General features: G+C 40.6%; 1 protein-coding gene across 1 annotated transcript in view; it reads right to left on the reverse strand.

Moving 5' to 3' along the window:
• Positions 1 to 720: 720 nt before the first annotated feature.
• Positions 721 to 16,509, reverse strand: part of Lrrc9 (leucine rich repeat containing 9) — a 56,188-nt gene continuing 40,399 nt past the window's right edge. Inside the window, exons 18-25 of the mRNA XM_057782698.1 lie at positions 15,386 to 15,577; positions 14,012 to 14,137; positions 11,385 to 11,519; positions 9,820 to 9,997; positions 7,810 to 8,030; positions 5,434 to 5,556; positions 1,938 to 2,068; positions 721 to 841 (exon numbers count right to left, since the gene is read on the reverse strand). Coding sequence (XP_057638681.1) covers positions 721 to 841; positions 1,938 to 2,068; positions 5,434 to 5,556; positions 7,810 to 8,030; positions 9,820 to 9,997; positions 11,385 to 11,519; positions 14,012 to 14,137; positions 15,386 to 15,577 — 1,227 coding nt within the window. The remainder of the gene's footprint in view (positions 842 to 1,937; positions 2,069 to 5,433; positions 5,557 to 7,809; positions 8,031 to 9,819; positions 9,998 to 11,384; positions 11,520 to 14,011; positions 14,138 to 15,385; positions 15,578 to 16,509) is intronic.

The following is a 16,509-nucleotide window of genomic DNA, read 5'->3' on the forward strand; positions in this document are numbered from 1 at the left end:
CTTTCTGGTAGAGCAGTTGTCTGTTGCTTAAGTGAGTCTGAGGCTTTAGTCTAGGCATGATTGATTCGATATGGTTATAGTTGAGGCATAAGACCTACAGAAAGAACACTTTATTAATCAAATGTCAATAATATATTAAAATGGGCTGACTAATACTTGCGATAGAGACAATAACTAGTAATATATTATCATGAAAAATAAAATAATTTATCTCAAAGTATTTAGATTTAGCTTGGAGTGTGTTTTTAATGATTATACACTTTGGAGAATCACTACAGACAAACATCCAAGACCTTAGCCAGCTACCCAGCTTTCCCAAGCGGCCCTCCTGGTTTGTCTAAGTCTGGTACAGATGAAATAATTCCTTAGAAAGTTTTCTGTTTCTGTGTGTAGAGGCCTTTAATTGCTGACCGAGTTGAAGCAATGAGGCCACTTTGAGAACCACTTATTCTCAGCTTCTTTTCATGTGTGCTCACTAGAGACATGGCCACTCATCCCATCTCCTCCTGAAGAGGAAGATCTGTTTGTAAGTCAAGGATGTAAGATAGATCGTTAAAAAATAAAAATGCTGGAAGGTAAGACTAAGATCTTTTTCCTTGATTAGTGAAAAACAATAAAATACAATTTAGGGAATAATTTTGACACCTTAATAAGGAAATACATTTTAATGTAAAATGAAGTTTAAAACTTGTGTGCAGCCTTTGAGAGCAAATCGAGCTTTCAGCCACGTGCCTTCACGTTGGGCAGGTAGATGAGGCCGCTGAACGAGGTGAGGTTGTTGTTCTGCAGGTTCACGTTGCACACATTCCTGAACTGGTCAACAGGAATCAGATCCACAGTCCTGAGTTGGGAAGCAAACGCACTCATTATTTTAATGGGACAGGGCCAGTTCCTCCACAAATGTCTCCAAAGGCACAAAAGATCCTCACTGGACCGATTCTATGCAATGTCAAATATTGGAGACCGATGTCCAGCTCAGTGTGAATTTTTATTGCACAAGTATGAAGAAAATGACATAGAATTTGATTACTCCAATATCCCATACCTATCACCATTAAACAATCACTGAAGAAGACACTTATACAATAAACATTTCCAGTTGATTTATAGATTAACATGCAAGTTCATGAAATCACAGCAAACTTGACAGAGTGTCATAAAATAATCAGGTCCTGAGCTTCCACGTGCGTACGGGAGGGCTGCTTCTCAAGAGACAAGAAATGAAAGGAGTAGGCAGGAAGGAGACAGCGAGGGCACCGAGACCAGATGTTCTGAAATCTGCAGAGATTCTTCACAACATTGGTTTCAATACTCATTTGAGAATGGTGATTGGGGTCTGTGGTCATGGAGAGGATGCCAGACAATTCTGGAGCCTGAACATAATAATTCCATATTCATGTTCTATCGTGCATCTAAGGATCCCATTAGAATTAATAAGGTACAATTAAAAGTGTTAGCAGGCTTTTTTTTTTTACTTTGATTTTCATTATTTTCTTCAGATGTAATTACATGTTTGCTATTTCTTAAAAAGTATATGAGTAGTAAACATTTTTTTTTTTTCAAACTTTCCTTTTTTTTTTTTTTTTTTTTTTTTTACGGTTTATTTAGCTTTATTTTATGTGCATTGGTGTGAAGGTGTCAGATCCCCTGGAACTGGATTTTCAGACAGTTGTGAGCTGCCATGTGGGCGCTGGGATTTGAACCCGGGTCCTCAGGAGGAGCAGTCAGTGCTCTTAACCGCTGAGCCATCTCTCCAGCCCCAGTAGTAAACATTTTTAATCATGGTTTCTGATAATAAATATTATTGCAGCATTTAAAAGGGTGTCGGAGATAGACTAGAACAATTATTGGGTGTGTTTGGAAAGGAGAGTCAGAAAATGTGGTAATAATGACACATGTAATCTTAACGACAAATACACATGACAAAGTGCTTATACCTGATGGACGACGAAGTCCAGTTTAGTTCTTGCATCTGGACGAAGCTGGAGTGTCCTTGTCGTTCGGCAATCATGTCAGACGTAAGTCTACCACCAAACAAATCTTTTGCATTCTCGATCTCCAGAGGTTCCTATGAGGACATTTAGAAAGCGATGACCTCTCTTACAAATGACCTCTGGTTCCAGACGTAAATGACTCAGACACACTTCTTATTCTTCTTCACAGCTACCCTGCCCACCGGATAGAGGAAACACACACAAGATGATACCAGGGCTCTACGGATTCCGGGGTTTGAGGAATGACACCATGATTCTATTTTTTTGTCTCATACATGCCCAGCTAGGAAGCCCCAAAACAGAAGAAAGCCCAGAACCACTCAACTTTTTCTAGTCAGTGGACAAGCAGAGAAAGCCTGGCATGACAATAACTGTGAAACTTTTAGATAATAATAAGCCTGTTCCATCTAAGCATGAGAAAGTAAATGCTGGCCCCACCGTCAACTACAGAACAGGCTCGGTATTGTCAGCCTGCAGCAAGGCACTCCTTCGCTTTTATTTTAACTACCTGCTCTCTTCAAACTATTTCTAAGTCTAAAAAAAAATGTGAATGAAATTTTCATATCCAAATTTAATCCCATATTTTCAACTGCCTGCTTGATATCTCTAGCCAGATAATCTAAAGTCTCATAAAATGTCGTAGGTCTGAAAGTGACCGTCTTGTTCCCCAAAGCTGCTTTTCTTCGACTCATATTGTATTCTGCGGCCTCTGGAGGACATCAGGGCTCTAAGACTCATTAAGGGAAAGCTATTTCCTCCTGGTCAAAAACATGGAATCCACATCTGGCCGGAGCAGAGACATGGCAGACGATGTCATGGTTTCCTCCCTCAAGAGTTAATTCACCTGGGTCTGTCAGTTACTTTTCCAAGAGAGCACCCTCAGGTTTATTCACTTAAAGCCCTGTTAAAGAATTGCTAAGAATAATTATCTCTTAATGGGATAAGGTAGTTTTTCTTCAGGAAATACCACTACGTTAACCAGAAGAATGTAACTTTTCCTTTTCCTTTTCTATCACTTTCTTTTGGATACTAACCAAAGTCTAAGCATGTTTTTGCTGGCATTTTGGGTCTTCTCAATCCTTCTCTGAAGCTCCCTCCTTTTGCCACATAGCTACCTGCAGCCATGTGACTGGTCACTGACCTCCATTGCTGGCCTTGTTGACCTAACTCAAAAGGCGTGATTTTTCTCTCTTCCTCCTTTTCATAAACTCTCTCCCAATGGCTGCTCAGATTTCTAGTTTGCTTGCCCTGTTGTTTTCTCTTAAATGTTAGGAATATTGATCTTGAGCTTCCTAGTGAGTCTCTTTTAAAATTCTTTTTGGAAGGCTAAGAACCCAAAGAGTTAACCCCAACTCCCCACAATAACACTTACACTATTGTTGCTGACTTTGTAGATACCTTTGCATGTTTGCTGTCCATATGATAAATTCTGTTAATTCCCCCAGTATTTCTCTCAAGTTTCAGCTTTCTGTTTTTGTTTGGTTGGTTGGTTTTGAGACAAGGTCTTTCTACACATCCCTGGCTGTCCTGGAACTCACTATGTCAACCATACTGGCCTCTAGCTCACAGCCATCTGCCTGCCTCTGCCGCTGCCTCTGGAGTGATAGGATTAAAGGTGAGTGTCACCACACCCACCCAGCCTTCTGAGTCACCTCCTTCTGGTTCAGTTTCTCATTATTTTGTTCCTGTAATATTTTAGTAATTTTTGAAAGACTGTTATTTGCTCTACTTCAGCAAATACTACTATTAGATGAACATTCTCAATATATGGTTCTGGATATATAATTACCCTTTTGAAAATATTTAGCACATCCCATTCCCTTTAATTTGAAGTCCAATTCTCCAGCCTATTCTTCATATTCCATTATTAATTCATAGATTTTTGACATACCCCATTCTACAAAGGACATATAGAAGCTTACAGGAAACATAATATATAAGAAAATAATAAAAGCATAAACAAAATAATGAATATCAAGACCAAGAACAGCATAAGTTATCAAAGATAAAAACTAGGGTTAGAGACAAAGAGAATATAATATCCTTTAGAGTTGTCTATTATTGAACCATAAAATTGGCCCTGAGCTTTTGAGATACTAAAATGAGAAGAGAAATACTTATAATACTTGTAATACCCATATAATGTCCATATAATACTTATAATACCTATCACCAATGAATAGAACAAGAACTTTTCCCTACATTTATCTCTCTGATGGCCCCTTTCAAACGCATGTAGGTAAGAGGAATAGAGCTTCAACACATTGAGAGCAAATGCAATGCTGGTCACGTAAGACTACACATAAAAATCCACCCCTACTGAAAGCGAGGGACTGACTACATCCAACACACACAGTTCTGGAGCATTTGCGTTTATTGGAATGACTACTCTTTGTTCAGTGAGACCCTGAAAATGTGAGGCTATAATTAATACTCTTCTCAGAATGCCTCAGAGTGCTAACCTGTCCAGGGTTGCTTCTCAACTCTCTAAAATATTTGATGCACGTTTTTGTTTGATGAGAGCTAGGTACCATTACCCTGGGAACTGTGTTCTTCCTGCATCTGTTGGACACTCACCCTGTTACATGGAGCTTGGGAGTCCTGCATGAACTTGCCTGTTATAGAACCTAGTTCAGACGAGGATTTTGTATTCACCCCTAAGTCCCGTGTTCCCCATTTACTATTTTAAAGGAATCTTGCCATGCTACATTTTTGGGATCAAATATAGTTCCCATAATTGTTAACGATTGTATTTTCCCAGGCACTAAGAAGCATTTCTTAAGCTGGGGGGTGATGGTCTGTGGTGTGTGCTTTTCCTACTCCGCTCCATGGAATTGTGCCATGTCAGCTGCAGTATTTACTAGAGATTTCACCCAGGACTTCACACATTATGAAATCACACCTCTAGCTGTTGCCCGTCATTTTTGTGAGTGTGTGTTTGTGCCATGACGTGCACACGTGGAGGTCTCTGGGCCTTGCTTTATGGCCCCTGCTAAGGCTAGGTGGACCATGGGCTTCTGGGGATTATTCTGTCAACCCCCATCTCATTATGGGAGCACTGGGGTTACAGGTGCAGATTACACTGTGTAGCCTTACATGGGATCTGGGGATCCCAGCTCAGTGCCTCACACTTGTGCCATGCGGTCTTTGCCTGCTGAGCCCACTCTCACTGAACTCACTTTGGAGGCACTGAAAGCAGTGTATGAAGAGATAGGCACCATCTTTCTTCTCTGTCTCATATGAGATGATTAAGAATTGGTCAGGTAAGTGAACTATAACATCCAGGTCCAAAAAGAGCTTTGGAGAGGTAGACTTTAATGATCACAGTGAGATTTTAGTCTAATACCAGAGATGAGCAGTATTCGAGGTGCTTGTGACCTGTGAATATGCACATACACGCACTGCAGATCAAAAGGCATGATTCATACAAACAACTTACAATTGGGAGTCCATCCAAGGCCTTCAGTTCTGGAAGATGAAATATTACGAACAACCGGTAGTTTTCTTGGTTCCATATAATAATATTTCCATACATGTCTAGGATGACCAAGTTGCATAAACCCTAGATAATAAGGATATATTCAGTCTATGTATACATGCAAATCACACTCCAGAAAGTTATTTTTCCAGGGATTATAGAATGCTGAATTTTAATATTTGAATTATCTATAATTTCATAAAATTTCAGTGCTTTTAATTATACTGGTTCCCAACAGAGATATAAAAAGTATATATCCGGTAGAAGAACTTCTTTAACAAGTAGTGCTGGGAAAACACGACACCCATGTGTGAAACATCAAAATCGATCCCCGTTTCTCACTCTATAAAAGCATCAACTCAAGAGCAAGAGAAAAGGCTCAATGGCTAAGAGCACTTGTTCTTGCTGTGGACCCAGGTTCAATTCTCAGCACCCACATAGTGGCTCGCAAATATCTGTAATTCCAGCTCCAGGGCATGTGATGCCCTCTTCTGGAGATAGGCACCAGGCATACAGACAGTGCACATACATACAGCTAGGCAGAGCACTCACACATAAACATTTTAAAAAAATCTAAAACCCCCCCTAAAACAACATCAACTCAAAATGGATCGGATATCTTAGTGTAATACCAGAGGTAAAGTTAGAAAACTTGGACAATGCGAGAGGTGAAAGTGACGGGAGTATCCACGGATGTCAGCAGCAGCAACGACTTTCTGAGAGCATGCCAGTGGCCAGGAGCTCAGCAAGGGCTGACAGTAGGTGACAGTCAGGACTGCATACGTTAAGAAGACTTCTCAGAAAAGAAACATTCACCAGAGTAAAGAGAAAGACTGAAGAATGCGAGAGACTCTGGGTTAATGACTAAAATATATAAAAATGCCAAAAGCATTAAAAATCCAAAGGGCAAATAATCCAATCGATAAATTGGCGCATAAACTGAATGGGCACACACAAGTGAAGAAACCCAATGGACAACAAAAGTAGGCACACGAACTAAGCAGGAAAACGGAGCTGTAGTGGGAGCTGTGGCGGGCTGCGTCCCGCCACCCGGCCAGCGGGGCTGCGTCCCGCCACCCGGCCAGCGGGGCTGCTTCCCGCCACCCGGCCAGCGGGGCTGCGTCCCGCCACCCGGCCAGCTTTACCCGAAATAATTACACGGAAACTGTATTCTTTTAAACGCTGCTTGACCCATTAGTTACAACCTCTTATTGGCTAGCTGTTACATATTGATCTAACCCATTTCTAATATCTGTGTAGCCCCACGAGGTGTGGCTTACCAGGAAAGATCTTAACCTGTGTCTGTGTCGGATGGGAGAATCATGGCGACTGCCTGATTTGGCTTCTTTCTCCCAGCATTTTGTTCTGTTTACTCCACCTACCTAAGGGCTGTCCTATCAAATGGGCCAAGGCAGTTTCTTTATTAGTTAACCAATGAAACAACAGATAGAAAAATGACTCTCTTCCATCAGCAAACCAAAACTACATGACAAAAACTGTCTTATCCCTGATCAAAAATACTGTCAGCAAGAAAGCAAAACCAAGAGAAGAAAAACAAACACCAAAACCATTGACAGTGATGCAGGGAGAGAGAAACTCTTATATGTGATCGACAGTGATGTAAATTATTCTAGTCACCGTGGAAACTAGTGTAGGGGTCCTTATAATTAAAAGTACATCTAGACACTGCTCCTCAGTGGATGACCCCGAGCCAAAGTCAGCTGATTATGCAGACACCTGAACATCCATGCTTGTTGCAGCAGGAGTCACGGCAGCTAAGTTACAGAATTAGCTCCTGTTCCCATCAATGGATGAACAGATAAAGAAAAGGTGGTGTGTAAGTATTATGTAGTATTCAGTCATAAAGAAGAACAAACACATGCCAATTGCAGAACTGCGGATCACTATGTTTACGGAAAATAAGACAACCTCAGGAAGACAAGTACTGTGTGCTTTTGCTCATATGCGGAGTTAGTGGGGAAAGTAGAAGGGGAAGGAGTATTAGGGGTGGGGAGAGGAAAAGAAGGAGGGGCAGGAGGGAAGGAGGCGCAATAAATGGGGACGAATATGATCAAGGCAAACTGTATGTGCCATGACAATGTCATAATGAAGCAAAGTCTTCTGCACAATTAAAATATGTCGGTAAAAAGTCGCCCCACACATCTACCAGGTCGCTGTCATACTGGTGTCCTTTGTGTATTTGCGTTAAATGAATGCAAACGTATTTCAATAAACCTTGATATTTGAGCTTTCTTCTTCCTAGCCTGCTCAGTGAACATAGCACACACAAACAGCACAGGGTTTTAGAGGCAGAGACTTGTTAGCCCAGGCGGTCACCTTTAAGTTGTAGATCTCCTGGTTCACAGCTATGTAGTTGTTGCTTATGTACAGCTCTATCAGGGTGAATGTTTTTTGTAAAGCACTCAGAGATGTGATCCTGTTGTTCTCGAGAGAAAGGGAGTGGAGATGCAGCATGTTGTCGAAAGTGTGCTTTTCCAAGCCGGTGAGAAGGTTGTTGTTCATGCTGAGGCGGCTTAGTTTAGTCAGCTTGGCGATGCCTAGAACATCAGCAAAGTCAAGGGGCAGTGCAGATAGCAGGTTAGTGGCACACACAACAAGCTAGCCACTGCACGGGTGCTCTTGCTTGTGTATTTAAACAACTTTAAGGAACATGATAAAAAACCATCCCACCATTTCTTCCTCTGTATTCCAGAAGGACACAGCCATGGGCAGAAAGTCCTGTTCATGCATCAAATTCTGATTTTGAATTTCTAAGTAGATTCATTCTCCTTAGGTGTTAAAGAAAAGCACTTTGCAGGCAACAATTTCTCTTTCAAAAAATAAAGATAAAATAGCTACCAGCTCTCTTATTAGAATACCAAAGGGGGCTGGAGAGATGGCTCAGAGGTTAAGAGCACTGACTGCTCTTCCTGAGGTCCAGAGTTCAATTCCCAGCACCACATGGTGGCTCACAAGCATCTGTAATGAGATCTAGTGCCCCCTTCTGGTGAGTAGGCATATATGCAGACAGAACACTACATACATAATAAATAAAAAATAAATAAATAAAAATAAAAAATAGAACACCAAAGACTAGAAACCAGAGTAAGAGACTCTGGAAATTATGGAATCAGCTGTATCGATGAAAACCATTTGGCCCAATTCTCATATTCCATGCTTAAAGTTAGTTTTACTCTAAAACTTAGAAGCTGGCTGCTCCCAGCAGACTCAAACCGTAATGTTTACCCTGTACTGCAGGCAGTGGAGAAACATGAAGGCAGGAGGGAGCTGTGGAAAGCCGGATCCCCCACCCCTGTTTTTTTTTTTTTTTTTCCAAAGACAAGGTTTCAATATGTAGTTCAGCCTGGCCTCAAATTCGCAGTTTATAGTTCTGAGGATTCAGATTCTGGGATTACTGGTATGTATCACCGGGCAGATAGAGAAGAACTTTGGAGTCATAGTGGGCTTCAACTGCATCACACAGGGCTATAGGTAAATGACATAAGCACGCCTCCATTTTCCCATCCATACAAAGGGCACGTCAAACCTACTCCTAAGGGGTTATGGAATTAAATAGAATGGTTTTTAGGAAGGGAGACTAGAGACGGTTTTTAGCAGGTCACAGAAGATTTCTTTCAATTTCTTGCCATTAAAGGTCTCAAGTGAGGGTCAGGAGAGAAGTCAAGACAGTCACAGAATATTGAATTTAGTATATTTCAGAACATGTCATCTAAATGTCGGGCTTTTTCGCCACAGCCTAAAGTGGTCTGAAGAATCAAGAATACTCTGTTGGGGAAGGGAATTTTTACTCTCTGGTATAAGATAAATGTTTTTATATTAAACAAAGTAGTCAGAATACACTCATTTTATTATGACTGAGGCCTTGTTAAAGCAGAGTAATTTTTTGTAAGTGAAGTCAAATGTGTACAGATTTTCCATTTTTAATTTCCAGGAAGTATAATTTTCACTGTTGCTCGCATTTACATTTCTAAATATAACCTTAATTCCTTATCTTACAAAACATAGGGGGCGGTTTGATCTTCTCCAAGGTAAGCCCCATCCACGGATTCCTTCAGTGCTACAGATGTGATTGCCACCTTGCGTCTACTCACTTGATCTGGTAACAGATGGCAGTCCCCTGCACTAGGAGAGGAAAGAGGCCTAGGGATGATAGTCCCGGGGCTCCTCATGCTGAGAAGTTCATCAGCAGTACTGTCAGGAGAAACTCAGAAGACCCTGACCCAGGCCTTCCTGAAGTCTGTCTAGATATCTTCCCCTTTGGAAATTCTGTCCTTAGTGTTACTGAGTTACTGAGACCCGGTGATTCTTGCCAAGCCTCTACCTCACCTTCTATTTTTGAGATGCAGTTGCCATCTAACGTGAGCTCCTCCAGGTTGACACAGGACTCCAAGCCTTCCATTTTGGAGAGATTGTTATTGCTGAATGATGCCCATTTCAAATTCTCCAATTTTTCTAGATTTGTGATTTCAAAGAGATGTTGTCCATCTAAATTTAAGGCAGTTATCTATACAATAATTCATATTACATGTTACTTCTGAATCTTGCAAACAAGTTCAAAATTATTAGATTTTAAAACGCTAACAAAACAGTCCACATGTGACAAGGAAATGCTAGAATTCATTTAGGAACTGGAAACTCTTAGTTTACAAGAAAGTTGAAGCTTGAAAAGATTCTAATAGGAATGTTCATTGTGTTAAGGACACAGTGATGTTGCAGTTGGGTTCTACTGCAGCTACTGGGACATTTGTCCCCTTTGGGGACAGTCTTAGCTGCAGAGTCACTTTGCCTCAGGGCACACTCCTTTCCAGCTTGGTCCAGTTTTAGTGGTAAATATAACAACCTGGCTACCTCAGTCTCACTTGGTCCATTGTTAGTGGTAGATACAACAACCTGGTCATCTTAGCTCACTTGGAACACACTTAAAGCGTCATTCTGATTCAAGAACTTCACTGTCACTGAATCTGCGCTGCAGCCCAGTATCAACATACATTACATGATAAAAAGGTCATCAACATTCCCCATTTTCAAGAGTCTGATGAGCTTCATTGCTGTCCTTCATGTCTGGACTAGAAAGGACTCTGATATGGTCAGGTGACCTTATGAAGCATGAAGCTGTTGGGGCTGTGACTTGTCCCTGGCTGAGGCCTGGATAACTCCCGATTCTCTTGCCAAAATTCCTGCTCCCTAGTCATTAAAATGTTGGCTTGATCTCTGTATCTGAGTATTAAGTTGGCTAAAGCTGAGTGTAAAAATCTACTCTTCAGTTTATAACCAACCTTTATCCTAAACCCCCAATTCAGTGATAACCACAGTTGAAGTTGAGCTCTCTGTAACATTTATCTAGACTCGGCCCTAGCATTTCATGTTTTATACATGAAATACATACATACATGCAGTATATTTATTACCTTAAAAATGATAAATTGCCTTATATGTTTTCCTAACTTTATTAAAGCATACTTAACCATTAAAATGATAAATATTTAAGGTATGTTATGATGAATATTTAAGGTATGTTATTTCATATGATAGCCATGCGTTATATGTTAAGCACTGTGATTTCAACTAGATTGGAATCTAAATAGCCAAACTCATGGAGGCAGAGAGAAGACTAGTCGTTTCTGGGGATGAAGATGGGAGGCTGTGGGGAAAAGGTGTAAGGGCACAAAGTTGCAACTTTTCAAGAAAAATGAGTTCTGAGGGTCTAAATTATCATATCACGACTACATGTAAACACAGTGCATTGTACACTTGACATTTGCAAACAAGGTCCATCTGAAGTCTTTGCTCCCATTTTACTTTATTCCTTAAATTTTTGTTCCTAGTCTGTTTGTTGAATACATAGACCAGCTTAAATAAGATGATATAAGGCTTAGTAGAGAAGTCGTTACCTTCAAGTACCAGTTCCCCGTCAGATGGAAATGTGGTCCTAACTTTGAAATCTGTGTCAGAATTTTGGCGGAAGGCCAGATACTAAGCATCCGAGGTCTTTCCTCTTCAGAACTGGAATGCTGTAAGAGAGTTAGCTAATAAAACAGAAAATATGGTGAATGACGTAGGAGCACACTCATGTGCATTCACAGACAGCTAAGAAGTTGTTTCCCAGGGAAGATGAAGAACCCAACGAACGACTTTAAAACGTTTCCTATCCCTTAAAACACCTTCCAAATACAGATCAAGTCTGAACTTCCAGTTTTTGCTTTGCAAACGTCTTGAGGCATTATAACAGGCACCTCCAAGACCGCTTGTACTCCTCAGTCCATCTCATGACCTCTTGAGGCTGACTTGTGGTCTAGAACAGTACCACTGTCATGCAAGTTCCATTCCAAGCCCCTTCCAGGCCACTCTTTAGAAAGGATCCTCATTGCAACATTTCTGTCTACCATTCACTCGCTTTCTTCTCTCTGGTCTTGTTTGTCTATACACAGTGCATCATTAAGCCTTACATCGTTTGAACCACTGGAAACCAACAGTGTGTATTCTGCTGCATTGCTTCTTTTCAGCACACGAGAGTCATCTCTATTTCACCATTTAGCTGGAGTTCATTTGCTGTTAGTAGCCTCCAAGTCCCTCTTTGTGACTCCTTCTCTCTCCCTTTCTCAGTCTCTTTTCCAGACAAAGTCTCACGTAGCCCAGCGTGTCCTTGAACTTTCTAAGTAGTTCAAAATGACCTTGAACTTCTGATTCACCTGCCTCCAACTCCCAAGTGCTGGAGATACAGATGTGCACACCATGCCTGATTTATGCGGGTGATGAGGATTGAACCCAAGGCTTCTTGCACGTTAGTTAGGCAAGCACTTGAGTATTAACTGAGTTACACCTCTAGCTTTGTATAAACACCCCCTTGCTGGCTCTGCTGACCATGAACATTGATGTTTCATCTCAAGCTTTTGTTACTGAGAACACTGCCAGGATGGTGACCCTTGTGCCCTTGTGCATGGCTTCTGTATATACAAAAGGGTTTCTTCAGAGAATATGATCCCAAGCAAAACTCTGTGTGTGTGTGTGTGTGTGTGTGTGAGAGAGAGAGAGAGAGAGAGAGAGAGAGAGAGAGAGAGAGAGAGAGAGAGAGAGAGAGAGAGAGGTGGGAAGTGAAGAGAGGGGTGGGGAGTCAAATAATTTGTCCAAAGTAATTGCGACAATTATAATTGCTATCTCATATTCTGACTGAAACTTAAAATTTTCCCCGGTCTGAAAGATTAAGGACAATTGACAAGTTATTGTGGTCTGAGCCTTCATGTTTGAATATTGATATGGTAAAGCATCTTTTTCTAAATTAACTGACTGTTCTGATATCCTATCCAGAAAAATGCCTTTTCAAACTCAAACCCCCTCACTTCTCCTCCGCCCCATCAGTTGGTTCTGTGCATGTTCTGGATATTGATAGAGACTGTATTTTGGTAATTTTACTGAAATCTCCTTCCCTGGCATCTTACCTGTCTGTTTTTCTTTCCTTCTAGCACCCTTTAAGTTTGTGTCAGTTTTATTGAGAACAAACCCCATCTTTCATGGTTATGCCTTTTTCCCCTTCCTTATGAATAACTTAACCCATGGTCACAAGAATAAATCATAAGTATATTTTCTTCTAAAATATTCTTGGTTTTGCCTTTTGCAGCGAAGTTGTAATGTAGTTATGCCCTAGCACTTTCTACTGAGTCTTCGTCTGCAAAGGTGGGTGGCTTAATTGTCTGTTAAGCTCTCCCAGATGTCTGAGTTTCTACTGGTTCTTCATTCCAATTTGTTGGTCTATCTTCTAATTCTGTGCCAATATCACATCTTAAAAATTTTAGTAGTCTTTGATTTCTATTGGGGAAAATCTTTAAGTCTTTCTCAATGCATTAGTTATAATTTTATCAACAAAAGCTTTCTTTGCTTCATTTTGAGTAGATCCCAAACTAATTGTTGCATTGTTTAAGGAATCCACATCAAGTTTTCCACAAAAAGTAGGCAAAATAGCTAGAGCCTTTTTTGAGTGGTGGGGATCAAGCCCAGGATCTACCCCAAGCTGAGTAAATGTTCTGTCACTAATCTACATCCCCAACACCCAGAGGACAGGATTCTTTATCTGTAAAATGTAGGCATTTCTTTCCCTACAGGCTAATAGGTTATGTTTTTTTCCAGCCAGTCACACACAATACTGATACTAAGTAGACATTGTGCTAAGTGCTTTCCCAAAGCCCTTGAAGCTTACTGAGCACACACACATACTGTTTATTTTCATGCAGCCTCTAGAAAGTTCATGAGAGCAGAAAATAGTTGTCCTGGAGATATTGGGGGGAAGGGGAGTGGCATCTGGGGCTGTTCCAAGGTGATTCAGAAAGCCTGCTGGCACTCATATGGGGATGTATGGTGGGGGTACATTGAGGTAGAAACATGGTCAAATGGTAAGATCACGGTATGTTGATTTTTTATTGATATGTTAGGAGAAAATGTCAAACTTAATGAAAGAAAACAAGTCCCCAAAGTATTATTTGTATGTTCCACCTAACACAAAGAATAGTAACCTACTGACTCCAACCTGAGTAATCTTTGTTCCATTAATGAACTTCAGAGCTTCTCTGGTTTCTTCTTCAGAGATGAGGATTCCGTCTAAGTGTGTAAGTGTCTTTAGTCTGCCAATAACACTCAGCCTCAATGTGGCTGGCTTGGGAAAAAAATATCAAGAAGTTAATTTGCATAAAATATCACAGGTATTATGGCATGGGAAAGTAGCCTTCTTTTCCTTATAATTGAAATCTGTACATCTCTCTTCTTACTGCATACTTATAAAACTTAGGACAATTTAATTCTTTAAATAATAGTTGGAGATAAATTCTGTAAGCATAAACCTGTCTGGCTTTCAGGGTGTGGGTCTCCTGCTCTGGGAGGGAGGTCCCAGGAGCTGTTGGAAAGGGGCTTGGTGGAAAGGATGGATGGAAACTGTGTGGTGATTCCTGCTTATCGAGTAGACACTTGGCCAGGGAGTTCCGTGCTGGACTCAGCCTGGATCTCCTGCCTTTGATGGCCAACTTGACTGTGGGGAGTCAATAACCATTCAGAAGTCTGCTTTAGCCAAAGAAAAACATTGTTCAGTTTTACTTAGCTTAAAAGAAGAATTTCAATGATATAAATTTAGTAATGTAGTTAATTTAATGGAAACGATCATTTTGCTAGTACATTTTAAACAATAAACATAGCCTTCCAAATGCCATTTAGTTATTTATTCTTGAGATGGGGGTCTCACTACTGAACGTAGGCTAACCTTGAACTCACAATCCTTCTGCTTCTGCCTTTCAAGTGCAGTGTTTGGCTCTCTATATATTTTAGAAGCAATGCAGATTTTTAAAATTACAAATTTGGGCTCATTTAAAATACTTGGAGATAACCTTAAATGTATAATATGAATAATAATAATGTTCAAATTTCCTTTCTATAATAGAGAATGATTTTATAATTCAGGTTTATTAGGGGATATGATTGCTATATTTAAAAAGAGAATAAATAATGGAAATAGCAAACTAAACTTATATGTTTATTTTCCAGAGTTTAGGGCCCATTGTAAAATGCTGCTCCTTTCTTAACAGTATGCTTCCCTCACCATGTCACATCCTGTGTGTCATACAAAAGCATTCTAACACACTGACATAGGAGTCCTTCAGGAGTTTGCAAATGGCTATGACATCAATCACTCTTAGAGCAATAAAGCGTTCAAACCGTCACAGGTTCCAGGAGATCTGTCATGACATCACTTTGAATTCATTAGGTGACCACCCTATGCTCACTTATGAAGGACTTTAAGGGAAGCACAAGAAACCGGGGCGCCTTGCCTATTTTTGGCTCCTGTTGGGCAGCATGGCAGGGAGAATGGCTCCGAACGAGAGCATCTGCTTTCCTAATGGTGTCTGTCACATACCTTCTGCCAGGGGTTGTGCTGGATGTCAAGGGTGAGGAGGCTCGTGGTGTGTTTGCACAGCACGTTGATCTCATCGCACGTCTTCTTCAGCTGGTTCCAGCTCAGGTCTAAATGCTTCAGTTTCATCAGGCCTCGGAAGCCCTCCAGAGTTATCACGTGGTTGTGGCTGGCGTCCAAATACTCAAGGTTATACTGCGGCACATAGAAATAGGAGTGTGTATTTACCAAGTGCCTTTCTCTGCTTCTTCAAACACATCATATGTTTTCTTACAGTGCTCACAGAAGACCTCCACAGGAGTCACACTGCCGTGGGGTAGCAACAATAAGTCTCTCTCAGTTCAGACTTTACTCTTGAACGTGAAGGACCCCAGGGCACATTATAAATGCAGAGGAAGACAAATTGTAGGCAAGTTATTCAGTTAGATTATGGCTTTGACAATGGTGGATCACCATCAAACATACACACAAAGCCAATACTCCTAAGAGACTACAACACAGGTTTCCCATCTCTCTGAACACAGAACCGCAGGGTCTTTTTTGCACAGGAGGGAGGTGGCAAACAGTGACTTGCACGACAACTTGTTACCCCCCCAAATATGTCTTTACACCCAGACTTCTGCTTATACTTTTGAAATGACTTCCTTCACAGAGTACATCCTTAGAGACAGAAATTTAATTTTATTCTATCATTTTCTGTTTTGGGGGCGTATGGTTTTCTAAAGCTGGGCCTCATGGAATAGGCCCATGATCCCTGCTGCTCAAGAGGGCAAAGCAGCAGCATGAGAAGTTCAAGGCCTGTCTGCTCTACAGAAGGAATTTAAGGCTAACATGGGAGCTTGCTGAAAACCTGTCTGGAATAAAAAGTAAAATGATGGGTTAGTGGTAGAGTATTTACGTAGCATGTACAAGGCCCTAATCAATCCTCACCACCATATTAAGAAAATTACACAGTTTCAAATGATTGTCCAATAATAAAATTAACACATTATTTATTTAAAATTTGAAAAAAATAAAGCATCAATAAAAGGAATAAAACTGGAAAGCATTTATAAGTCTATTGCTAGAAAAAACTGAAAATTGTTTTTGCTATTTTTAAACATATACTTTCCTATCTTTTGTAAGGT

The sequence above is a fragment of the Chionomys nivalis genome, chromosome 10 (genome assembly GCF_950005125.1).
Source record: "Chionomys nivalis chromosome 10, mChiNiv1.1, whole genome shotgun sequence".
In the NCBI taxonomy this organism is placed as follows: Eukaryota; Metazoa; Chordata; class Mammalia; order Rodentia; family Cricetidae; genus Chionomys; species Chionomys nivalis.